This window comes from Squalius cephalus (assembly GCF_949319135.1).
Source record: "Squalius cephalus genome assembly, chromosome: 6".
Taxonomy (NCBI): Eukaryota; Metazoa; Chordata; class Actinopteri; order Cypriniformes; family Leuciscidae; genus Squalius; species Squalius cephalus.
In genome coordinates, this window is record NC_137127.1 from 48,176,214 (window position 1) to 48,202,544 (window position 26,331).

Here is a 26,331-nt window from a genome sequence, read left to right on the forward strand (position 1 = left end):
TGTTGCTGTGGAAGCTGGTTTACACCATGGAATAAAAAAAAGTAACTGCGGCTTTTTGTCTCACAATTCTGAATTGTGAGATATAAACTCGCAATTGCAAAAAAAAAATGAGATTTGCGAGATTAAAGGTCTCAGTTCCCTTTTTTTTCTGTGGCGGAAATCAGCGTCTGCTTGAAGTATACTTACTTTTTACTGTAAAGCATCACTGTATGTTTTAGATTTACACATTAAAGAGGTATGCATTATTATTTATATCACTGAATTCTATTTTATATTATACAGTGGGGAGAACAAGTATTTGATACACTGCAGATTTTGCAGGTTTTCCTACTTACAAAGCATGTAGAAGTCTGTAATTTTTTATCATAGGTACACTTCAACTGTGAGTGACGGAATCTAAAACAAAAATCCAGAAAATCACATTGTATGATTTTTAAATAATTAATTTGCATTTTATTGCATGACATAAGTATTTGATCACCTACCAACCAGTAAGAATTCCGGCTCTCACAGACCTGTTAGTTTTTCTTTAAGAAGCCCTCCTGTTCGCCACTCATTACCTGTATTAACTGCACCTGTTTGAACTCGTTACCTGTATAAAAGACACCTGTCCACACACTCAATCAAACAGACTCCAACCTCTCCACAATGGCCAAGACCAGAGAGCTGTGTAAGGACATCAGGGATAAAATTGTAGACCTGCACAAGGCTGGGATGGTCTTCAGGACAATAGGCAAGCAGCTTGGTGAGAAGGCAACAACTGTTGGCGCAATTATTAGAAAATGGAAGACGTTCAAGATGACGGTCAATCTCCCTCGGTCTGGGGCACCATGCAAGATCTCACCTTGTGGGGCATCAATGATCATGAGGAAGGTGAGGGATCATCCCAGAACTACACGGCAGGACCTGGTCAATGACCTGAAGAGAGCTGGGACCACAGTCTCAAAGAAAACCATTAGTAACACACTACGCCGTCATGGATTAAAATTCTGCAGTGCACGCAAGGTTCCCCTGCTCAAGCCAGCGCATGTCCAGGCCCGTCTGAAGTTTGCCAATGACCATCTGGATCATCCAGAGGAGGAATGGGAGAAGGTCATGTGGTCTGATGAGACAAAAATAGAGCTTTTTGGTCTAAACTCCACTCGCCGTGTTTGGAGGAAGAAGAAGGATGAGTACAACCCCAAGAACACCATCCTAACCATGAAGCATGGAGGTGGAAACATCATTCTTTGGGGATGCTCCTCTGCAAAGGGGACAGGACGACTGCACCGTATTGAGGGGAGGATGGATGGGGCCATGTATCGCGAGATCTCGGCCAACAACCTCCTTCCCTCAGTAAGAGCATTGAAGCTGGGTCGTGGCTGGGTCTTCCAGCATGACAACGACCCGAAACACACAGCCAGGGCAACTAAGGAGTGGCTCCGTAAGAAGCATCTCAAGGTCCTGGAGTGGCCTAGCCAGTCTCCAGACCTGAACCCAATAGAAAATCTTTGGAAGGAGCTGAAAGTCCGTATTGCCCAGCGACAGCCCCGAAACCTGAAGGATCTGGAGAAGGTCTGTATGGAGGAGTGGGCCAAAATCCCTGCAGTGTGTGCAAACCTGGTCAAGAACTACAGGAAACATATGATATCTGTAATTGCAAACAAATATTTCTGAACCAAATATTAAGTTCTGCTTTTCTGATGTATCAAATACTTATGTCATGCAATAAAATGCAAATTAATTACTTAAAAATCATACAATGTGATTTTCTGGATTTTTGTTTTCGATTCCGTCACTCACAGTTGAAGAGTACCTATGATTAAAATTACAGACTTCTACATGCTTTGTAAGTGTGAAAACCTGCAAAATCGGCAGTGTATCAAATACTTGTTGGCAAAGAATGGCAGCGTAGTTTCCTTTCGGGGAAACTCATGCTGTGTCGAATGACGACACGTTGGGGAACAGCGTACGAAGCACGTGTTAAACTAGTCCAATCCTGATTGGTGCTTCGTCATGACGTAACGTGACGGCATACGCAGAAGCCTCAAACGGACGCCGCACACAACAGTGTTAGCTACTGCTTTTCAGCAAGTGTTCTCTGTTTGATCTTGTCCGCCATTATTTGGTGTTGTTTGTCCTAAGAAAAGTGTACAATGCATATAAAATCAATATAAGCATGGCGAGAACTAGGCAGTTCAAGCGGTACACACAAGCTTTCTGTTCTCTGCCTCGGAGCCCATGAGACAGGCCAGGCTTAAAATCAGGCCCGTGGCATTTACAGTCATAGGGATCGCAAGTAGATTTGTCTGATGAGTTTGAGACAGCTTCGGCCCTTTCTCAGCTCTCACCAGCTGGCTCTAGCGCTCTCGCTCTGGATACGGAACAGAGCACAGACTCCACGTCTGCCTTTCTTTCCCGATCTCCACACTGAGGTGTCGAGATTGTGTAAAAAGCTGTTCTCGTCCCGTCTTTCCAACCCAAACTTTTCATAATTATGCATCCATTGTGGGCTTGAAAGAGAACGGCTACGGGATGATGCCATTGGTTGAAGAGACACTGGCATCTTATCTCTCACCTGATGTTGAATCATCCCTTACAGCCCCGATGCTGCCCACCAAACCCAAAGTATATGGTGGCGGGGCGGCCAGGTGCTTGCCTGCACACATTGGCCATCATGCAGACATACCAGGCCAACCTCGGGCCCAACGACATTAAGGAGCTGCGTCGGGCAACAGACCTGTATCTCCGGGCCGTCCATTGTCCTCTCCATGGCAGCGTTGATGGCTACGGAGAGACATCTTTGGCTAAACCTCACGGGCATCAAGGAGAAGGACAAATCTTTCCTGGTTGGTGTTTACCTTCTGGCCTCTTCAGCGATGGCGTAAACTCTGTCGTCGAGAGATCTCAGGAGGCAAAGCGCCAGTCGACAGCCTTTAAGAGGTTTATTCTCCACCGCTCTAAATCTTTTGGCGCTGCTGACGGGGAGCCTCATAACTCATAACATAACTCATAAGCAGCCGGAGAAGGAGAGTGTTGCCTCTCGAACTCCGTTGAGATTCCACCCTGAGACAGTGCAGTTGATTTGGAAGAAGTTTGGCCAGGCGGAAGTAGATCTGTTTGGCTCTTAAGAGAACACTCACTGTCATCCACTTTGGTTCTCCCTCACTGGATGCTATGGTACAGACGTGGCCGAGGCTGCGTCTATGCACAATTCCCCCCATCACTCTGCTCCTGGGAGTTCTAGAGAGGGTTCACCTGGACGGTGTCAGTCTACTCTTGGTAGCCCTGTTCTAGCCGATCCGAGTCTAGTTTTCAGACATCATGGCGCTCTTGGGGAGATCCCCATCAGAAGGGACCTCCTGTCTCAAGCGGGGGGCTTGATGCGCACCCCCGGCCGGAGCTTTGAAAGCCGTGGGTCTGGCCCCTGAGGGGGACAAGCTCTTAGGCACTGGTCTCTCAGCCGAGGTTGCTGAGACCATCCTAAACTCTAGAGCTCCCTCCATGAGGAAACTACATGCCTTAAAGTGGAATGTGTTCACTTTATGGTGCAGAGAACGCAAGTTGGACTCAGTGAACTGCCCAGTGGCTTCAGTGCTGGAGATCCTGCAAGAACTTGTCTTTCCTTGTCCACACTTAAGGTTTACGTGGTGGCCATAGCTGGTGGTGGGCCCTTGGGGAGACAGCATCTGATTATTCGTTTCCTTTGTGGTGCTCGGAGGATAAGGCCTGTCATTCTAGCCAGGGTTCCTGTTTGGGGCCTGGCTGTGGTTTTGGAAGGGTTATCCCTGGCACCCTTCGAACACATTGACGGGGTGTCAGAAAAGTTACCTCCAAGATGGTTTTCCTGCTAGCTATTACGTCCCTCAAGAGAGTTGGGGACCTGCAAGCTCTCTCTGTTTCTCCCTCCTGTCTCGAGTTCGCTCCTGGGAAGGTCAAAGCCATTCTCCACCCTGAGCTACGTGCCCAGAGGTGCCAACTAATTCAATTCAATTCACATTTATTTGTATAGTACTTTTCACAATATTCATCATTTCAAAGCAGCTTTACAGAAAGTGCATGTGTCCATATTACAATTTAGAGTGATCTATTATCAGGGGTAACTGTCTAAGTTAAAGGAGAACTCCGGTCAATTTTAACATTGAGCTCATTTTTTTGTCAATTTGGAGTGCTGTCAATACAGAGAACAACGACAAAAATCGGTGTTGCCTACACCGTGTTATCCTCTTTTTAAAATTTGCACCCTGTTGACTTCAATGGGGCAATATTTAAACCTGCTTTAAGCCTCTTAACATCCTTGATGTGTCATTACAAGTGCACAGGTCATGTGAGTGATTCCTTCAGAGTGAACACGGGTGAATCTGACTGCAGTAGATGTGAAAGATATGGATAAAAATGATGTTATTTAAGCCAGCGCAAATACCTGTTTACATCCTGTTTTTCGGTTGAAGTCCAAAGTAGTCGATTGTCGAGTTCACGCGCGTGATCATAGGTACTAAACCTATGCGCGTGAACTCGACAATCGACTACTTTGGACTAATTGCCCCATTGAAGTCAACAGGGTGCAAATTTTAAAAAGAGGATAACACGGTGTAGGCAACACCGATTTTTGTCGTTGTTCTCTGTATTGACAGCACTCCAAATTGACAAAAAAATTAGCTCAATGTTAAAATTGACCGGAGTTCTCCTTTAAGTATTTCAGAAATGTACATATACAAAGTCACAGTTAGCTAAAAATGTATTAATTTAAACAATGTTATAATTTAATGCAGAAACAATGAGCTCATTGAAGTAATGAATACTTGTTTGTTAACAAATGATTATGACATTTAGAAAATATAACATTGGTGCATGTTGATTCAGAGTTTGCGCCATCTTTTCATTGGTGTTGGGCATCTGAAGTGGCACCTAACCCATCTAGTGTGGCACACTCTGTGGTCTTGCAGGCCTTTCATCCTCCACCTCATGTGTCGGCAGACCAGGAGAAGCTTAATTTACTGTGCCCTGTTTGGCCTCTAGAGGCCTACGTGCGAAGGTCCTCTCAATGGAGGAATCTGGACCAGCTATTTGTGTGCTTTGGGTCACTTTAGTAGTTAGTTTAAATTTAGTTTAGTTCCCCCTCCTCAAAGCAAACAATTAGCAGATGGATTGTTGAGGCAATTTCTACAGCTTATGAGGTGTGCAATTTCCCTTCGTAAGGGCTCACTCAACTAGAGCAATGACATCCTCTAAGGCAGGGTTTCTCAAACTCGGTCCTGGAGGGCCACTGTCCTGCACAGTTTAGCTCCAACCCTGATCAAACACACCTGAGCAAGCTAATCAATGTCTTCAGGATCACTAGATGTCTTCAGGATCACTAGAAACTCACAGCTAGGTGTGTTTGATCAGGGTTGGAGCTAAACTGTGCAGGACAGTGGCCCTCCAGGACCGAGTCTGAGAAACCCTGCTCTAAGGCCCTATAATCAGGAGTCTCCCTACAGGAGGTCTGTGATGCTGCGATTTCCTTTGCAAAGCAGATCGAGTTTGTTTGCAAAATGCTGGATTTGTTTGTTTAATTATGGCACAATATTAACTCCATAACCCACACACATTTATACTATTTTTTAGCTTGGATTTTCCCTCTACACCGGTTTCTCAAGTTCTTTCATCCTGAGCTGTGCCTGGACAAGCTTTACACCAGGACAGGCACTAGTCAGTGTGGCGTAGTGGGTATTTCGGTTTCACTTTATTTTGATGGTCCCTTTAACACATTCTTTTGACTATAAGTAGCATTGCACCTACATGTCTACTAACTCACATGAGAGTGTTAGTAGAGTATTAGTAGACTGGTAGGGTTAGAATAAGTTGACATGTAGTTGCAAAGTTACTTTTAGGACCATTACAATAAATAGTCAGCAGATATAAAGCAGACAGTCTACTTATACTCTAATGAGAGTTAGTTGACATGTAGTTTCAAAGTTACTTAGAAATCAAGGGTTACATTCTTAACCTGAGATGTTTTCTGATACGTGGATTTGTATGTCAATATTGTCAATATAAAAATGTAGGGCGGGGCTTGGCTCTGTGCATCAGTTGTTGATTGGATGTTGAGATGTAGACGTGACTCAAAAATGGAGGAGGATCTGAATGGGAGCTTTCAGGGGTGGGGTTTAAATGGTGATGTCATCATAAGGTTGGATTTTTCTATGTATGATGTGGCATTTACATTTACAAAGGAGACTAAAACCTGTACCCTACTGTCCTTCTGCATCATTCATTTCCATTGCTCTGAGTGAACAGAATCAGTCTGAATGAGAGAGTATTCAAGAGTACATAAGGCAGTGTGTGTAAACATGTTCTGATGTGTTGACATAGATCAGGGATTGATTGGAGATCAAGAGGTCAAGTTTGAGGATTTTAGGTCCTCAGTGTGTGTGTGAGAGAGAGAGAGAGAGAGAGAGAGAGTGTGTGTGTGTGTGTTTTACAGTAGTTTGTGGATGAACTGTGATTAAAGGCTACAGATGGTGAGGTACAAATCTCCTGTTAGAAGTCCTCTTAGGATTACAGATCGAGCACGCATGTGCAGAGTCGCTCACACAAGCATGTCAGACGCTTCAGAAGAAGCAACTGAGAAGAATGACAAAAATCACCTCAAGAAAGAGATTCACTATGTAAAATCCTCAGATTTCACCTTTGCATGTGTTTTCTCCATTTATTGCCTCAGTTTAGATGCACTCTCTAGTGTGGTGTGGAATATTTCACTCTATTTTACTAATTGACATGTTGCGATTTATTCAGTTTTTTAACAGATGAAGTGTCATTTCTAGCATCATAAAAAAAAACATGTTTCTCTTGCTTATGCCTTGTTTTCTATTAAAAATAAAAACAATACATTTACTTGAGAAGCAAAATGATTTAAGATAATAAGTGTTGTTTTCCACAGAAAAAAATCATCAAAATGAAGTGAGTTTCCTTAAACAAGAACAAACATCTGCCAGTGGAGACTGAATATAAACTGAGTTCAAAAGGAAAACAAGATTATTTTTCTGACCCTGATGGCAGATATTTGTTCTTGTTTTAAGCACAAACTCACTTCAGTCATGATGCTTCTCCAGTAAATGTGTCTTGGTTTAAGAATAGATATTTGTGCTGGAAAACAAGACAGAAACACTGAGGAAGAACATCATTTTCTGCAGTTTGGACTCACATATGAACATAATCTCAAGCATGCGTGACTCCAGGGCAGATTCAGCTGTGATTTCAGATACTTTAACCTTATGAATCATATGAAGTGAATCACAGCAGCTTCTCCTTGCTTGTGTTGCAGGTGGCAATAATCTCTGGGAACTTCGAGCTGGCAGAGCTCATTAAGAACCACAGAGAGAGTGATGTAGGTAAGTGCAGCGACTGCATCTCATCTACTGCAACAGGCCGTATCAAACGCTCTAGACATCAGTGTGTGTGTGCTGTAGCAAACAGGGCATGTCTTAATGTGAAAGAAACGACTGGACTAATCCCAGGAACCACAGGATTAAGAGCGACGACCAGCCGAAGCTGCACAGAGATATTCTCCTCTGCAATGGCTCTGTGGATGATGCTGAACACGAACATGCGGGTCTGGAGATGTTCGATGCCTAAACATATAAACTGTACCACTAAAGAACCACTAAAGTCCCTTTAGATTAATAAAATGCTCGACATACTAAGAAAAAAATATATATTTTATGGTATCGCTCCGAAAACCTTAATTTTTAAGAGTGTATGTTACTTTGTTTTCACTCTGTTTCTGCCCACTATTGTTTTTTAGGTCACACTTTACAATAAGGTTCCATTTGTTGACAATAGTTTATTAGTTAACATGAACTAACTGTGAACAATATGTTGAAAGCTTTTATTAATCTTAGTTAATGTTAATTTCAGCATTTACTAATACTAATACAATAATACTAATACTAATCTGTTAACATTAATATTTGCTGGACCTGAGCTGAAATAAACTAACAGTTGTGTTTATATTAATACACACTGTATCAAATGTATTGTTAATGTTAGTTAATGTATTAACGTTAACTAATGGGACCGTGCTGTAAAGTGTCAGCGTTTTATATGTGTAATATCGCAGGCTGGACTCTATAAAGAGGGCTGGTCTTTTCCAAAGGAGTAAAAACACAAACAAACAAAAAACAAGCAATACTGCCCTACATGTTACTTGACTTAAAGAGTATTGTGTTTTTAAGTCAAAGCAAAAAAACAAAAACAAATGTTCAGTGAGAGCTGGATTATACCGGGGCCGTTCACATAAATAAATCAATCAAAAGGAACAGGAATAAATATCTGAGGAGGCATAATCCGTGATTGTTTCCCGGAGCGGCACACAGCTGTCCTGCAGACTAAATGAAAAAAGCCGCAAGTGGCACCAGATTCAGCATCAGCTGAGGGATTATGAGCTCTTCATCCTCATCATCTTCATCATCTTCAGCTTCACGGCCCGCGCTCGACCCGCGTGGACCCGCCGCCTGCGATGGGACTCTGTGATGGGATTGTGTGATGGGACTGTGTAGAGACTGGGAAGCTGTTGGCCATGGGTTCTGCCTGCTGCACCACGGAGAGAGGTGTGTGTGTGTGTGTGTGTGAGAGGTGTGTGTGTGTTACCATGCTTTCCTCCTGGTGTTTGTGTCTGGAAATCTTCCTTTTGCTGTAAGAGAATGATCTGCAGTTTTGCTGGGATGACACATTTACAGTAAGATCAAATTTAATCAGTTGCTTTCTGTAGTTCCCACTCCAACATGCACTAAAGCAAAGGGAACACTAATGACCGACGGCCAGAGAACTGTTGTTGCTGAGAATCCTCTTTTTTGTTGTTGTTGTTTGGCAGAAAGATGATTGAGTGTAATAAAGCCTGACTCTGTGTGCACGGTTCGCTCAGAGACCGTTAACATCACAGTACATGCAGAGTGAGGATATATTGTAATAGAGCCATAAAAAGTTGATGGTAACACTTTACTGTAAGGATCCATTAGTTAATGCATGACCTATTAACAGCATTTGTTACAGTAATTATTAAATAGTTAATAAAAATGCAACTGTTCATTTTTAGTTCATGCATTTTATCTCAGGTCATTTAAATAATATTAGCAGACTTTAGTAAAGTAATGGATTACTCTTTGTCTATAATGTAATCAGTTACTTCTGCTGTAATTGCATTAATCACTGTATAGACTATAGAACAATTCTATATAAAACAATAGTGAATTTAACATCAGTATTTAATGTCTAATGTTAAAATGTATGTTTTTAATGTAACCTTCTCCCTTTAAATATTTTGGTTAGTTTGAGAATAAATTATGTGATTTTATATTATTTATTTGAAAGAATTAAAAGAGCCGTTTCATTTCTATCCTTTAGAAAGTCATTAGTCATAAATAATCCAATACTTGTAATACATAGTTGTTGTTGTTTTTTAGAGTAACTTACTCACTGGTAAATGTTGAAATTAACATTATAAAAAAATGCTTTAGAAGTCATTTTTCTATGTTAGTTAACTAACGTAGTTAACAAGTGGAACCTTATTTAAAGTGTTACCATGTGTGTGTGTGTGTGCGTGTGTGTGTGTGTGTGTGTGTGTGTGTGTGTGTGTGTGTGTGTGTGTGTGTGTGTGTGTGAAATCATCATGGTAGTTCTGATTGGTTATTATATTGTCCGAGTATGACATATACTGCATGCTTCACTGTTTGTGTTGGTGTCTGAGCCGAACACTTCCAGAGTGTTTATGTAATGCGAGACATGAAAACACACGTGACGCTCCTGTAGCTTCTCTGGGCGAGCTAGTGAAATCACTTCAACTTTCTAACAACATTCACTTTTCAATATTGTTCTTCTCCCAGAACACCTTCAAAACAAGACAATGTTCATTTCTCTGTGACTGTTTCCAACAAAACCATTTTCAAATGATTATTGGCAAATAGGGATATTTCCTGGTGAAATACAGTATTGCTGTTTCACCCCACTGAGACCCTGGTCTTCTGTTTGAGATGTCGTCTCCTCTCTTATATAATATAAGATGTTTTACCACTGTTCACTGTGGTTCAGGCATCCCTGCAGTCAGTGTAAGCTTGGCCAGAGGATTTTCACTAGATTTTCATTGATTCCAGTTCTGATCCCGTGTTCTTGAGAAAACACTGATTGCTCCAGCCATTGCGTAACGCACAGATTTCCCTCAGAGTCCTGCTGTCTGCTGCTCCGTGAGAACGGATTGAAGCGCTGAAGCTTGTGTTCGCAGCTGTTTGTCTGATTGAGCTTCATGGTCAGTTCAATCCACGTGTCCTTCCTCTGGTTCCCTGTTCGCTGTTGCCATCTTTTAGGCTATAACATACTAGAAGAAGAGTCAAATGATGCTTTCAGAAATAATCAGACTCTTAATGTCGCGTGTAATGTGTGTATGTGTCTAGAGAATGACGTTGGTTCTGTTTAGGGTCTTTATATAAATCAAACAGTAATACCTTACATGTGTTTACATTAGACAGTGAAGTTTATCTTTAAACAGCAGTTGCCTTTCTTAACATTTACGTTTAAAATTGTTAATGCATTAGTTACCATTCAGTACAATCAACATTAATATTAATAAGGATTACGCAAAGGCTGCAAGTGTGTTTTATTGTTAGTTCAACTAATGCTAATTTTAACAAATATTGTAAAGTGTTTGGCAAACAAACAGACTTGAAGTAATCCTTGAAATGTTAATACATAAAGACAAAAGATTGCATTCAGATGAAAAAAAGCGCTCAGAAATCATTAAAGTCTCTGCCTATGCAGACAGTATTAGCATTATAATGATAAAACCATAGGATGTTTGAGAGTTGAAGAACGCTCTGATCTTCATCATCAAATAAACTCCAGTGAGTTGTGGATTATTTCAAAATGAAGCACTTAAGCTGAACTGCCAGAAAACAGGGAAGAAAATACCCAAGAGTTCATCATAAAAAAAATAATAAAAAAAGGTAACTATATAATGAAGAACTGGCAGGATTTAGGAGAGAATGCGCATGAAGAGCCTGAATGGAAGTGATTCAGCTGTCATATAGAGGAATCCTTTATATTGGTGACCTTGACAATTTACTTATGTGTGTGCATGTTGGTGCATTACCTTTGCATTTACTTGCATTTAATTAACATGTGACACTGTCAATACCACTAACCATAACCCAGCTATGGTCTCTACCCATTTTAATCCTAACCTTAAACATACCTCAAATTTATCAGCATTAATATTCCAGAACAATATGTAGCCTAATAGATACACAGTGAATCCATATAGTCTTTTAATGTTAGTGCATGCTATAACCCTAACCCTTTGGGATACATAGATGACTTTGGATCCTCTAAGAAATATATCTGTAATAGATATGCTAAAGATATCTGTTGAGTTCTTCTGGTCAGCACAGTAATGGGTAAAAGCTGCTGCACTGTAAAATTAAATGGTGATTCTAACTAACACTTTTTAGTTAACTTTACTTAATGTCTTAACTTAATTGTAAAAATCTAGTACTCTGTACTATTCACATACTATGCCGTTTTTACTCAGGAAACCAAAGTTAAGATTGATTGGTTTGAGTACCATTTTGTCAAGCCAAAAAAAAAAAAAAAAAAAAAAAAGGTTTTTGACTTTTCACTAATTCCCTCCACTTCTGTCAATACGACTGAACAATTTGAGAGAACATCACATAAGCTGACTTCATACATTAATGTTGATTTTCCTGAAATGTTTTTGTTGTAACTCGCCATTATGGTGATCAGTATTCCATTTGGTTGGGCACTTGGAACTTCATTTATATAATTGTAATTCTCTTCCTAATGATGCAGCGATGCAACAAGAAATCACAGTTATTTGATTTTAAAGGAAGAGAAGTACCTTTGTAAGTAAACTTCAAATAATAGCCGAGTCCCAAATAGACAACGCATTCTCATCCTAGGGCGTCATATACTGACGCTTTTGACATTTCGTCTACATCAAACGCACATGGCACCCTTTAGCGTCAATATGACCCGCACAGAGCTTTGTTCGGTTATGGGTAGGTTTAGGTCTGGGGTAGGGTTAGGGTTAGACCGCTAGGAGGCGCCTTCTGGCCCATATCTATCTGCGTCTCATATTGACGCTAAAGGGTGCCATGTGCGTTCGATGTAGACGAAATGTCAAAAGCATCAGTATATGACGCCCTGGGATGAGAATGGGCTGAAATAGACGCCTGTCTCTTTTACACGCCTGGTGTGTCTACAGGTTTGGATAAATAAAGGCCGGTCTCAAATAGAGGCTCGGTCTGTTTTTAGCGCAATTTTCCACCGGACAAAATTGCGATTGTTAACTCATGATTTCTGTTCTGTCTGTGCGCACCAAACTTGTACTTCTATCTACTCCTCAACCAGACCACCTAGAGACTTTGGGTTTTCGGCATTATGTTAAGGAAGGTCTAATCTCGGGAACGCACAAAAAAAATCCAGGAAAAGATTTACTATCTCTTACGCCGCCTTCACACTAGCAGTTGAAATCAGCTCTGTAATACGCAATACGCCCCCAGCGGACGTCGTACACAACGGTGAAAAGCGTCGGAAGCACTGATCTATATAGAATGACATTATATATATATATATATATATATATATTAGTGGTGGGCCGTTATCGCGCTGCGTTAACGCGAGACTCTTAACGCGCGATAAAAAAAATATCGCCGTTAATCTATTCCCCAATTTGGGTTGGGAGATGATGACGCAATCTACCCGCGGCCGCGAGGTAAACCCGGCTGCAAAGCATATTCGTTGTCATCTTAAGTAAACACGGCTGAAAGTGAAAGCTGCAACATCCATTATTTGGACTTGGTTCGGATTTAAGCCGTCCGACAAAGTGTGTGGGGTAACGGTTCGGTAAGTTAACACACGACTAATCCGTTCTACCACCTCAAATTCAAAACGAAACATGATATCACTGAATACCAGCGCGCGCGTATTATTCTCATTCCAATATATCTTAGTGGTGTAACGTTAACACATAATCTCTGTCTATGCCCGATTTTAAGAATCGTTGTTGTGTTTCTTTTTAACTGAAAAGACATCAGTTAGACAATATTATCACTTTCAATTTGGGGTTTCATAAGCTCAAAGCTATAATAAACATTAGACCTACTTAAGTCTCTGCAGCTAGTGTAGCCTACTTAAATTTTATTTATCTGCAAAATTATGTTGTATACTTACAGTTTTGCACAATATATGTTCTCAAAACAACATATACCCTTTAAAAAAATACATTTAGCAGTTGTTTAGCAGGGTCTGTGTAACCTGTTCTGAAATGGTTTTATTATAATATACTGTATATCGTTATCGCAAGAGGCTGCAATGTATTTCACAATATAGATTTTAGGCCATATCGCCCATCCCTAATTGATAGCCTATAGTAGTTGATAATAACATAGGCCTACCTAATGTTGCCTATGGACGGTAACAGTACAGTAGTAACCTTTACAGTCTATGAGTAGAACAGCTTTCTCAAGCAGTTTGTGATGCATTTTGGAAACAGGAGATGAGCCCCTGGTCTAATGCGCCACCTGGCTTGAGAAACCCGTTCACAAAGACTTACTTTTATAGTCATTATTTGGGTAGCACACATATTCTGAATGCCTTCGGCAGAATTCAAATGAGCCATTTTAATCTAGATTAATCTAGATTAATTTCAAAATTAATCTAGATTAATCTAGATTAAAAAAATTAATCTATGCCCACCTCTAATATATATATATATATATGTCATTATATAGATCGGAAGCCTCGGAAGCGAGTATATTTAAATATTGAATTATTTAATTGTATTAACTGCCCTAATAACATTAAAACATCATGAAAATAAAAAAATGACATGACAACTAATCGTTATAAAATCATTATTTATTTTATTAAAAGTTAAGAATCCAGGTTTGTTTATCAGTACCATAGCAACGCTAACTTCCGTTGGGATTTTCGGATAGAAACCGTCCGTAGCCTTTCGCAAGAGTTCAATTTTTTGAACGCATCCGGATGGCCAACAGACACGATTTTTTTCGCACCGCACTCGTTCGCACCTGGTTCGGACCCATTCGCATGCGGTCTGCAAATCTCCATAGGAAATGAATGACTTCCGGTCGTTTCGCTGCCGTATCGGAGCTGATTTCAACTGCCAGTGTGAAGGCGGCGTTAGTGTTGTGATCCCATGACGTCAGAAAATTGCGCTAAAACACTCACTGAGTTTTTATTACTTGTTTAGTTTCGGGTTGTATTTAATCTTCTAAAACCCGTCAGATCGTCTGTTTAAGCCAGTTCTATGGAGCAGATTGCGCACGCAAGAGAGCCCTGCGCATCTGGAGCTGTTAGCGCTAGCAAGTCAGGCACAGTTAGCGGAGGCCGGAGAGCGAGAAGTGGAGGAGGAATTCGCCAACTTGTAGTTGAGGATCGCGGTGATGATGATAGTGATGAATAGGGTCCTTTTGTATCACATGATTGCAGTTGTTTTACAGGGTAGCCTTCATTCTTTCTTGTTGATGTGTTTAGGGCAACTAGTTCAAGCAGTAGCAACTAGTAGAAGCAGCTTTGCGTCGCGTTTATCTTTGTCAGTTTGTCAGTTTATGGCCAGCAATATTGTTATGTTTAAGGATATTATGGAATTAAGATCATGTCTGTACTATTTTATGATTGTACTGTACAATTAAATACAATCGTTGCTAAGTCTGCAGTCTGAACACTTTACCTCAGAGCGTCCGTTAACTGAATGAATTGAGAATCTCACCTGAAAATCCGATACATCAGCAATTTTCATTCAAGCAGCTGATTTCTGTTAATGAATGTAAAACTGAATGTATATTGCAGCTCAGGGTGAAGTCAGTATATACATGAACGACGATTTGAGACAATGTACACTCAGAGAGAATAATGTGTTTGAATTTTACACATTCGGCGCTGCGCTTCTCGTCTGGTGTGCGACCCCCTTTAGACATACAGAAATATAGTAGGCTAATTCTTAAATTAACTGAGCTGTTAAAGGAGAACTCCGGTCAATTTTAACATTGAGCTCATTTTTTTGTACATTTGGAGTGCTGTCAATACAGAGAACAACGACAAAAATCGGTGTTGCCTACACCGTGTTATCCTCTTTTTAAAATTTGCACCCTGTTGACTTCAATGGGGCAAGTACTAAACCTGCTTTTAGCCTCTTAACATCCTTGATGTGTCATTACAAGTGCACAGAAAATGTGAGTGATTCCTTCTGAGTGAACACGAGTGAGTCTGACTGCAGTAGATGTGAAAGATATGTATAAAAATTATGTTATTTAAGCCAGCGCAAATACCTTTGTTTACATCCTGTTTTTCGGTTGAAGTCCAAAGTAGTCGATTGCCGAGTTCACGCGCGTGATCATTAGGTATTAAACCTATGCGTGTGAACTCTGCAATCGAAGTTTGTTTCATTTCAGTTACCTGTTTCCTTTTTTCTAGTTTCCCGCCACTAATCAGTTGTCATGGACATTCATTTAATGAGCACACCTGTCTGTATTCAGTTCATTATCACTTTGTATTTAAGTTCTTCCTTGCCTACCAGTTCATTATCCGGTATTGTTTGTGTGTAGCATGTTGTTTCATAGTTGTCTGAGTTTACGCTGTTTTAATACAATACAATAATCTTCTTCATCATCTTCATCATTGGACTAAGATGTTGCAGAATAGCAGACATGACAAGAAGAAAATGTTTTTTGCAGCTTGTAAGAATCTCTCTATCTTGGAGTTTTCTACTTTAGTCAACTGGCTGCAAGATCCAACTCTGATGACGAGACAATCAAGTCTATTTATTGGTTGTGGGTGAACTAGTACAGCCACCTTGACTTTCCAGACATGTGAACAGGAACTTGGGAGAGGCGATCCTCTGCTGTCTGCAGTGCTTTACCCACAGCTGATGGATGCATTGATTACCTCTGCAGATACCGAGAGCTCGGATCCTGGGGCCTGAGCCAAAGCTGATGCCCACAACGGAACCAGAGCTTGAAGCCTGGAGCTGAATGTCGCCTCCCAGTCTGACCAGGTGTGTGTGCCGACTCCTACATCTGAGCTGAAGAGAAATAGAGAGGAGTTTGAGGATGATGACAGCCTTCCTCCACTGATTCTGAGACCGTCGTCCTCATGACTCCATCAGGCTCCTCGTTCCTCCGGCTTCACCTTGGCTCCACCTTGGGACCGTCGTCCTCACAGCTCCACCCGGCTCCTCGTCCCTCCGGCTTCACCTTGGCTCCACCTCGGCCCCTCGTCCTCACGGCTCCACCCGGCTCCTCGTCCCTCCGGCTTCACCTTGGCTCCACCTCGGCCCCTCGTCCTCACGGCTCCACCCGGCTCCTCGTCCCTCCAGCTCTACCTTGGCTCCACCTGGGGCCGTCGTCCTCACGGTTCCACAAGGCTCCTCGTCCCTCCGGCTCCACCTTGGCCCGTCGTCCTCACGGCTCCACCCGGCTCCTCGTCCCTCCGGCTCTACCTTGGCTCCACCTCGGCCCGTCGTCCTCGCGGCTCCACCTGGCTCCTCGTCCCTCCAGCTTCACCTTGGCTCCATCTCGGACCGTCGTCCTCATGGTTCCACAAGGCTCCTCGTCCCTCCGGCTCTACCTTGGCTCCACCTCGGCCTGTCGTCCTCACGGCTTCACCTGGCTCCTCGTCCCTCCAGCTTCACCTTGGCTCCACCTTGGCCCGTCGTCCTCGCGGCTCCACCTGGCTCCTCGTCCCTCCAGCTTCACCTTGGCTCCACCTTGGCCCGTCGTCCTCACGGTTCCACAAGGCTCCTCGTCCCTCCGGCTCTACATTGGCTCCACCTCGGCCCGTCGTCCTCACGGCTCCACCTGGCTCCTCGTCCCTCCAGCTTCACCTTGGCTCCATCTCGGACCGTCGTCCTCATGGTTCCACAAGGCTCCTCGTCCCTCTGGCTCCACCTCGGCCTGTCGTCCTCACGGCTCCACCCGGCTCCTCATCCCTCCAGCTTCACCTTGGTCAGACGTCGCTCTGCCTGTGCAATGGACTTCTAGGCCTTTTGCTGTGCTTCGTCCTCAGTCGCCTCAGTCCTCCTGTACCCTGGTTCACCTCGGATGCTCATCACTGTGCCGAGGTCTCCGGATCCTACAGTGTCGTCCGGTCCTGTCATCGGCTCAGCTTCGCCTGGGTCTCCAGATCTCTCGGCTCCATCGCTGGCAGTAGGGCCGATAACTCCACCGTGGAAAAATGTGTGACATTTTCAATGAAGCCTGTATTTATACTGCATTATAAGGGTATTCTTAAGGTATTATAATGCATGCAACAACAACAAAAAAACATTATAATGTGTTAATCATTTCATGTAACAAGTTACAGTATAATACATTATAATATCCTAACTTTTAAGATGATAATGATTTATAACACGGATTATGTCCAATTGTACTACCGTTTAAAATTTTGGGGCCAGTAAGATTTTTTTTTAAAGAAATTAAGACTTTTATTCAGCATTAAATTGATCTAAAGTGACGTTTTCAATGTTACGAAAAAATATATATTTCAAATAAATGCTGTTCTTTTGATCTTTCTATTCATCCTGGCAAATTAAATGTATGACGGTTTCCACAGAAATCTGAAGCAGCACAACTGTTTTCAACACTGATAATAATCATAAATGTTTCTTGATCATCAAATCATCACATTAGAGTGATTTCAGAAGGATCATGTGACACTGAAGACTGGAGTAATGATGCTGAACATTCAGCTTTGATCACATAAATATGTTACACTTTACTATATATTCACATCAGTGATACATTGTAATAATATTTGACTGTTTTAGCTGTAGTTTAATCCAATAAAGGCAGCCTTGGTGAGCAGAAGAGACTCTTTCAAAACATAAAAAAAATTTACCGACCCCAAACTTTTGAGCACTAGTGTAAGTTATAATGGATTATAGTTCCCATAGTTGTAATGTGTTGTAAGTCTGATATCTTGACATTGTTTATATAAAATCTGCACAGTGCTAAATCTTACGAGGGAAGGTTGTTAATTTTGTATCATGTATTTTCAAATGCGAGTGGTTTAATAACCCTTTACATCTGAAACATGATGTAAGTGCCGTTTTCACTCTCTAGATCAGCTCAGTTCCATCCGCCTGATTCTTGCTAGTGTTTCTTCATCCTTCCCCTTCATAGTTCATTGTTAAACGGATCTTTTGTCCTAATATCCACACTATCTTTTGTCCTGTGTGTGTGTGTGTGTGTGTCTCAGTGCCGTTCTCCGAGGCCTCGTCCTTCTCCAGACAGCGGCTCCTGCAGAAGAACCGGAGTCTGTCAGTGTCTCGGCTGCTTCTGCGCTCCAACAGTGACAACAGTCTGCCGGCGCGAGCCGTGAGTCCCGAGCAACGGGCCGCTCTCAGTCTGTCCCCACAGAAGATGCTGAGAGACCCGAGCGCTCGCCTGAAGATGGTGACGGGTCGCAGTGGCAGGACCGTCCCGAACAGCCGCTCCCTGTCCGTCAGCCTGGAGGACGAACACAGCACTCAACTCAAGTGGTAGGCCAGACTAAACCAAACACAAGCATAATGCTTCCCATCATATACATATGGCTGTCTATTAGGAGTGTATCGATATCCTCATGTCCCGATTCGACACATATCACGATACTGGACTCATGATACAATATTATTGTGATACTCCAAGACATATGGTAAAAGTTTGACAAAAAAATTACTGTTGATTAAAATGCTAAACTTGATATTACATTGTGTGTGTAAATGAATAGTCTTGGACTTGGTGCTGAAACCCAAAGCAGAAGAATAACAATATTCATGATTCTGAAAACATAATTATATTAGATGAATATGCTTGCACTCTTTCACCGACTAGATATATTTAAAATAATGTTACATTATATTCGACATTATATATAGTAGTTTAATGTAGTACTGACACTAAAACTCTGAAAACTTGTTTTTTTTTCTCACACAGTCATTTTCATTTTGGGTGAACTATCCACAATACATGTTGTCACTATCCATGATACATCTTGTTATATTTTTGTATTGCGAAATATTGTTAAACCCCTACTGTCTATAAATAATCACGACTAACGCGTTCAGTTTTAGTTTACCAAGGAAATCAAACTAAGTAATCAGCCTTTGCTTAATTATTATAAGGCTGGATTTATGCAACAGTTCTTTCAAGATGACCAACGTAACCCAATGCATTTTTTGACATAATTGTATGTGAATATGTTCGTTCAAGTGCAAGAAGACGTGAAACAGAACTCATTTCAGTATTCCCACACAGTTCCCTTTCTCGCCTTCTTGCACTTGAATATTTAAATTGGCAAGGCTTAAACGCCCGTGAAGATGCAAAGCTGGCTCGCCTCCTGTCCCGAGCGCTGTTCACATTTGTTCATGTTCATGATCTCACATCCTTGCATTCAAGGTCTGAAATTAACAGCCGCCAAATGCGGGTAGAAATCAACAGTGGCGGGTAACGCTGTCAAATCACAAGCCAATATGGCGTGTTACTTATTGTTTACTCACTTTGCTGGGGAAGTTCGTGTAAGACAAATCTGCAAAGATGTAGCGCAAATACTCAACTCTTGATTCATCATGATATATTAAACACAGCGTATTGCACAGAATCTACGCTTATCTGGCTTACTTGAACACACACGTCACTACACAACAAATAACAGCGCACTTCTTCATTTGTGTTGAAGCAATAGTGAAGATTTAAAAATTTTGGTTAACAGAAAAGACATTATTTTCCAACATCCTAATTTTTTTTTACGTTCTTTGTGCTATATTGATCTGTCCACCTAAAATAGATTTATATGTATATAAGCTGTGACGTAGTCAATCTGGTTTATTTATTTATGTATTTGGCTAGTAGAAGTTCTGAATGGCCGGTAACTTAAACATTTAGTAGCCAAATTGGCCAGTGAGTGAAAAAGTTAATTTCAAACCCTGACTGCATTGTTAGAATTCATAAAGAATGCACTTTTACCAAATGTAAAGTTGTTTCCTCTCTGTATGTCTGTGCTCCTGCAGTGCCAATGGCAGAGCGTGTGTCCAGAGCGGCAGGAGGAAGATGTACAGCGCCGTTCCCGGCCGGCGGTTCGTGGCGGTTCGCTCATACCAACCTCAAGCTGGCGGAGAGATCAACCTCCACAAGAACGAGCGGGTCAGAGGTCAGTGCGGGGTCAGAGGTCACCGCTGGAGTCTGGATTCTGCTTCGCTCCTCACTTCGCGTCTCTCTTGTGTGCAGTTCTCAGTGTTGGTGAAGGAGGATTCTGGGAAGGCAACTGTCGAGGTCAGGTGGGCTGGTTCCCTGCCCGGTGTTTGGAAGAGGTTCCTGTCAAACCTGACAAAGAGAGACCCAGTAAGTCTGTGTTGAGAAGGACCATCATACAGCGTTTCCATCAGGATGAATCGCTTCTGTCGTTTTATTCCTCATCTGTAAAGTTGAAAGCATTTGCTAAATGGATAGGTGTACATTATGACTCTCTGTAAGTTTAAAGAGGCACTATTACGCCCTTCTTACAAAGTCTTGATGTTGTTTCAGGCTCTACTAGAGCAGGTTTTCCTGCTTGAATGTTGATTATTTTCCCCATATTCTCCATTGTTGCGGCTCCTCTCTTCCCAGTCTGTCAGTAACGCTCTGTTTACTTCCTGTCTCTATGAAGCCCCTCCTTCTGAAAAGCACACTGTGCTCTGATTGGTCGGCTGGAGCAGTGTGTTGTGATTGGTTGAGCGCTTCAAGCGTGTTTGGGAAATGTCCCGCCCCTTACCATAACCGCCAGTTTAACACACTACTAACTAACTCAACCAGGCCCCGCCCCTTTATTCTGCATATCAAATGAGGAATTTAAATGAGGAATATTGCTGCTCTTGATCATGGCATGAATTTGAAATGTTTTAGCAGTCCATCTCAAGTGGGACTTGTTGTAAAATTGTACTTCAATTTTGTTTACATACTGAAATAAATTTCTTTGTAATAAACCTCAATAAACAAGCTACAGTTAGTCCAAAATGCCGCCGCTAGAGTTCTTACTAGATCAAGAAAATATGATCATATAACACCAATTTTATCATCACTACATTGGTTACCTATAAAGTTCCGTATTAATTACAAGGTATTGCTACTGACTTATAAAGCCCTAAACGGCTTAGCTCCAGTCTATTTAACCGATCTTCTATCGCCCTATAATCCATCGCGCTCTTTAAGATCACTAAATTCGAGGCTTTTGGTCATACCTAGGATATCCAGATCCACCAAAGGAGGGAGAGCATTTTCACATTTAGCTCCAAAACTCTGGAATAGTCTTCCGGATACTGTTCGTTGCTCAGACTCGCTCTCCCAGTTTAAAACTAGATTAAAGACGCATCTCTTCAGCCAGGCATTCATATAATACTTTTAATCTTACAGTTAAATCCGGTCTCTAGTTCATAAACGCCAGAGGAGAACTGGCCCCCGACTGAGCCTGGGTTCTCCCTAGGTTTTTTTTTTTCTCCATTAGGTCACCTGATGGAGTTTTTCAGTTCCTTGCCACTGTTGCCTTTGGCTTGCTCAGTTGGGGATATTTGGGGATATTTAATCAATCAACGATACTATTGATCAGCATTACCAAACGTGGACGTTCCACTAGAAACAAACATTGATGTATTATTTTAATTTATTACTGTGAAGCTGCTTTGATACAACCTATGTTGTGAAAAGCGCTATATAAATAAACTTGACTTGACTTGACTAATAGAAAAGCAGCCCAATGTGTACTAAAATAACATCTGCCACTATTTGCACTAAGAATAAATATCATCTAAGTAAGACAAATTGCAGTCAATATGCCAAAAAAAAACATGGTTTTACTATGATAAATATAAAATAAATAATAAATGTGGTTTGTTCTCCAGAGAGCCGGATGGAGAGGACCGATAGGAGGAGGCTGTTCAGACACTTTACTGTCGGTTCCTATGACAGCGCTGACAGGTAAGGACCTGATTGAAAGCATGCAGTGCTTCGTCTTAAACAACCTTTAGGACATGTTCTGTGCTGTTCAGTTTCTGTCCATATTTCAACATCAAATTATGTTCCTCTTCAATAACTCAACAAAGGCTTTGCGTTCTGAAGCTTAGGTTTCTCACAGACGAGACTTAAACTAGTTCCAGACTCAAATGCATGTTTTAACTGTTTTAACTGAAAGCATATCTTAAAATATGTCTGTCATTGTTTTGTCTCAAGATTCACTCCAGTACTGTTTTTGTTTTTTTTTCTTCTAAGGCATGTTTATAAAAAGCTACGTAAATGCCCTAATTGAACTAAGGCCTAATCCTGGGCTAATCTAAACCCTGTTTGTGAAACCAGGCCTAATTCTTCATATGCAGCGATCTCTTATGTTATGTCACAAGATGTTATATCACGTGTCACGTGCGCTTTAATACAAAACATCCTCAGAGAGTAAATTATGCACATCCATAAATGATGAATGATCATAGGAGGAGTGACACGTGCGCGTTCTGGAGAGGTTCTCTCAGAGTTATGAGAGAGTTATGTAAACGCAGATCAGCTGAAGAGCAGCGACGCGAGTGAGTGGAGCGTTGGAACTCGCTGCCGGATCCTCGTCATTCATCACAGGAGATCCGATGATCCATACTGATGAACTGCGCGACGGGGAGGATGAGGAAGAGGAGGATGATGATGATGATGAAGGGCTTGAGTAACACGTGTCATTTCCTACACAGTGAGTGTGTGACCGAGCAGAAGACGGTGGTTTTACAGAAGCAGGACAATGAAGGCTTCGGGTTTGTGCTGCGAGGAGCTAAAGGTGAGACTTCATCTTCATCATCATCTTCATTTTCATCATCATCTTCATCATCATCATCTTCATCATCATCTTCTTCATCATCATCATCTTCATCTTCTTGGTCATCATCATCATCATCATCATCATCATCTTCTTCATCATCATCATCTTCATCTTCTTGGTCATCATCATCATCATCATCATCTTCATCTTCATCATCATCATCATCATAGAAAAATACACACACTCCACACACTCTACACACTCTATACACACACTCCACACACTCTACACACTCCACACACTCCACACACTCTACAGACACACTCCACACACTCCACACTCCATACACTCCACACACTCTACACACACACTCCACACACTCCATACACTCCACACACTCTACACACACACTCCACACACTCCATACACTCCACACACTCTACACACACACACTCCACACACTCCATACACTCCACACACTCTACATACACTCCACACACTCTACACACACACTCCACACACTCTACACACACTACACACTCCATACACTCTACACACTATACACACTCTACACACTCTACACACACACTCTACACACTCCACACACTCTACACACACACTCTACACACTCTATACACTCCACACACTCTACACACACACTCCACACACACACTCCACACACACTCTACACACTCCACACACACACTCCACACACTCCACACACACACTCCACACACTCTACACACACACTCCACACACACACTCCACACACTCTACACACACACACTCCACACACTCTACACACACACTCCACACACTCTACACACACACTACACACTCCATACACTCTACACACTCCACACACTCTACACACTCCACACACACACTCCACACACTCTACACACACACACTCCACACACTCTACACACACACTCCACACACTCTACACACACACTACACACTCCATACACTCTACACACTATACACTCCACACACTCCACACACTCCACACACACACTCCACACACTCTACACACACACTCCACACACACACTCCACACACTCTACACACACACACTCCACACACTCTACACACACACTCCACACACTCTACACACACACTACACACTCCATACACTCTACACACTACACACTCCACACACTCTACACACTCCACACTCCACACACTCTACACACTCTACACTCCACACTCCACACACTCTACACACTATACACTCCACACACTCTACACTCTACACACTCCACACACTCTACACTCCACACACTCTACACACACACTCTACACACTTCCAGTCTTCAGTGTCACATGATTCAGAAATCATTCTCAATTATTTAGTGCTCCATTATTATTGATTATATAAATATTAATATTAATAATATTAATAATGATTCTTCTTATGATCAATGTTTAAAAGTTTTTGCTGCTTAATCTATCTGTGGAAACTGTGATACATTTTATTTTTCAGAATGAATAGAAAGTTCAAAAGAACAGATTTTTTTTAAATAGAATCTTTTGTAACATTATATCTTTATTGTCACGGTTGATCAATTTAATGCATCTTTGATGAATAAAAGTATCAATTTAAATTACCCTTAAACCTTTTAAATGGTAATGGCAGCACAACTGTTTTCAACACTGATAATAATCATAAATGTTTCTTGAGCATCAAATCATCATATTAGAGTGATTTCTGAAGGATCATGTGACACTGAAGACTGGAGTAATGATGCTGAACATTCAGCTTTGATCACAGGAATAAATTACACTTTACTGTATATTCACATAGAAAACAGCTGATTTACATTGGAATAATATTACTGTATTTTTGGTAAAATAAATGCAGCCTTGCTTTGAATATCGTAAAAAAATCCAAAAAACGTAATTATTCCAAACTTTTGTGTATATAACAAGAGCATTTATAACTCTAAAGCCAGTTGTTTGTAACACTTGATGTCACGAGAGTTAAAGCAGAACTCGGCAACTCTAGCGAACTCTAGTCACTTCTTCGCTGATTTTCCCTTTTGTTGTCGCATGTTTTCCCCACGAGCTCCCCCTACAGCTGTGGGGGGGCGTATATTTCACAACACTCACTGTCGTAATAAAACTCACTTGCGGTGGCCTCCTCCCCCTCTCTACCGCTGCTCATGTGCGTTTGTTATGATCAGAGCAAGCCAACTGTATCGTGTGGAGCTATGTCTACCGAGGTGGGTAATACATCATACATGCGTGTGGTGTGTGTTTATGTCGAATTGCCGTAAAGCAATTCGTGTTTCGCGCTCGCTCTTGTTCTCGTTTCTCACGAGACTTCCAATTTCTATCTTGCCGGGACGGTAGTCCCTGAGTTGCAAGGTTGGTTTTCCGCCTGGGAACGCTGGGATGAGCGGGAAAAGTCACCAATATCACCAGAACAGGTTGTTTAACCATCCAAATGATTTCTAGACAGTTTTATTAAGTTAAAAAAAGTTACCAAGTTCTGCTTTAATGTGAGTAGTCTTGTGTTTTAAAAGCATGAGGCCGTATAACACAGATAAAGAACTGTGAGCATGTGGTGTTTGTGTTCCCGCAGCCGATACGCCGATCGAGGAGTTCGTCCCCACACCGGCGTTCCCGGCGCTGCAGTACCTGGAGTCTGTGGATGAGGGCGGTGTGTCCTGGCTGATGGGGCTTCGCAACGGGGACTTCCTGCTCGAGGTCAGAGCCAATCAGAACACAATTCCCTCAGAGCCAATCAGAACACTCTTCCCTCAGAGCCAATCAGAACACTCTTCCCTCAGAGCCAATCAGAACACGCTTCCCTCAGAGCCAATCAGAACACGCTTCCCTCAGAGCCAAACAGAACAAGCTTCCCGTTACACTTCAGCCAATCAGAACACAATTCCCTCAGAGCCAATCAGAACACGCTTCCCGTTATACTTCAGCCAATCAGAACACTCTTCCCTCAGAGCCAAAACAGAACACGCTTCCCGTTATACTTCAGCCAATCAGAACACTCTTCCCTCAGAGCCAATCAGAACACACTTCCCTCAGAGCCAATCAGAACACTCTTCCCTCAGAGCCAATCAGAACACTCTTCCCTCAGAGCCAAACAGAACACTCTTCCCTCAGAGCCAATCAGAACACACTTCCCTCAGAGCCAATCAGAACACTCTTCCCTCAGCGCCAAACAGAACACGCTTTCCGTTACACTTCAGCCAATCAGAACACGCTTCCCTCAGAGCCAATCAGAACACGCTTCCCGTTATACTTCAGCCAATCAGAACACTCTTCCCTCAGAGCCAAACAGAACACTCTTCCCGTTACACTTAAGCCAATCAGAACACACTTCCCTCAGAGCCAATCAGAACACGCTTCCCGTTACACTTCAGCCAATCAGAACACTCTTCCCTCAGAGCCAATCAGAACACACTTCCCTCAGAGCCAAACAGAACACGCTTCCCGTTACACTTCAGCCAATCAGAACACTCTTCCCTCAGAGCCAATCAGAACACACTTCCCTCAGAGCCAATCAGAACA

General features: G+C 42.1%; 1 protein-coding gene across 1 annotated transcript in view; it reads left to right on the top strand.

Moving 5' to 3' along the window:
• The window catches only part of shank2a (SH3 and multiple ankyrin repeat domains 2a), a 60,187-nt gene that overhangs the window by 18,040 nt on the left and 15,816 nt on the right, over positions 1 to 26,331 (top strand). The window contains exons 10-19 of the mRNA XM_079873600.1: positions 7,286 to 7,352; positions 7,431 to 7,573; positions 8,337 to 8,513; positions 16,157 to 17,281; positions 18,174 to 18,532; positions 20,042 to 20,181; positions 20,259 to 20,372; positions 21,905 to 21,980; positions 22,733 to 22,815; positions 25,385 to 25,509. Coding sequence (XP_079729726.1) covers positions 7,286 to 7,352; positions 7,431 to 7,573; positions 8,337 to 8,513; positions 16,157 to 17,281; positions 18,174 to 18,532; positions 20,042 to 20,181; positions 20,259 to 20,372; positions 21,905 to 21,980; positions 22,733 to 22,815; positions 25,385 to 25,509 — 2,409 coding nt within the window. The remainder of the gene's footprint in view (positions 1 to 7,285; positions 7,353 to 7,430; positions 7,574 to 8,336; positions 8,514 to 16,156; positions 17,282 to 18,173; positions 18,533 to 20,041; positions 20,182 to 20,258; positions 20,373 to 21,904; positions 21,981 to 22,732; positions 22,816 to 25,384; positions 25,510 to 26,331) is intronic.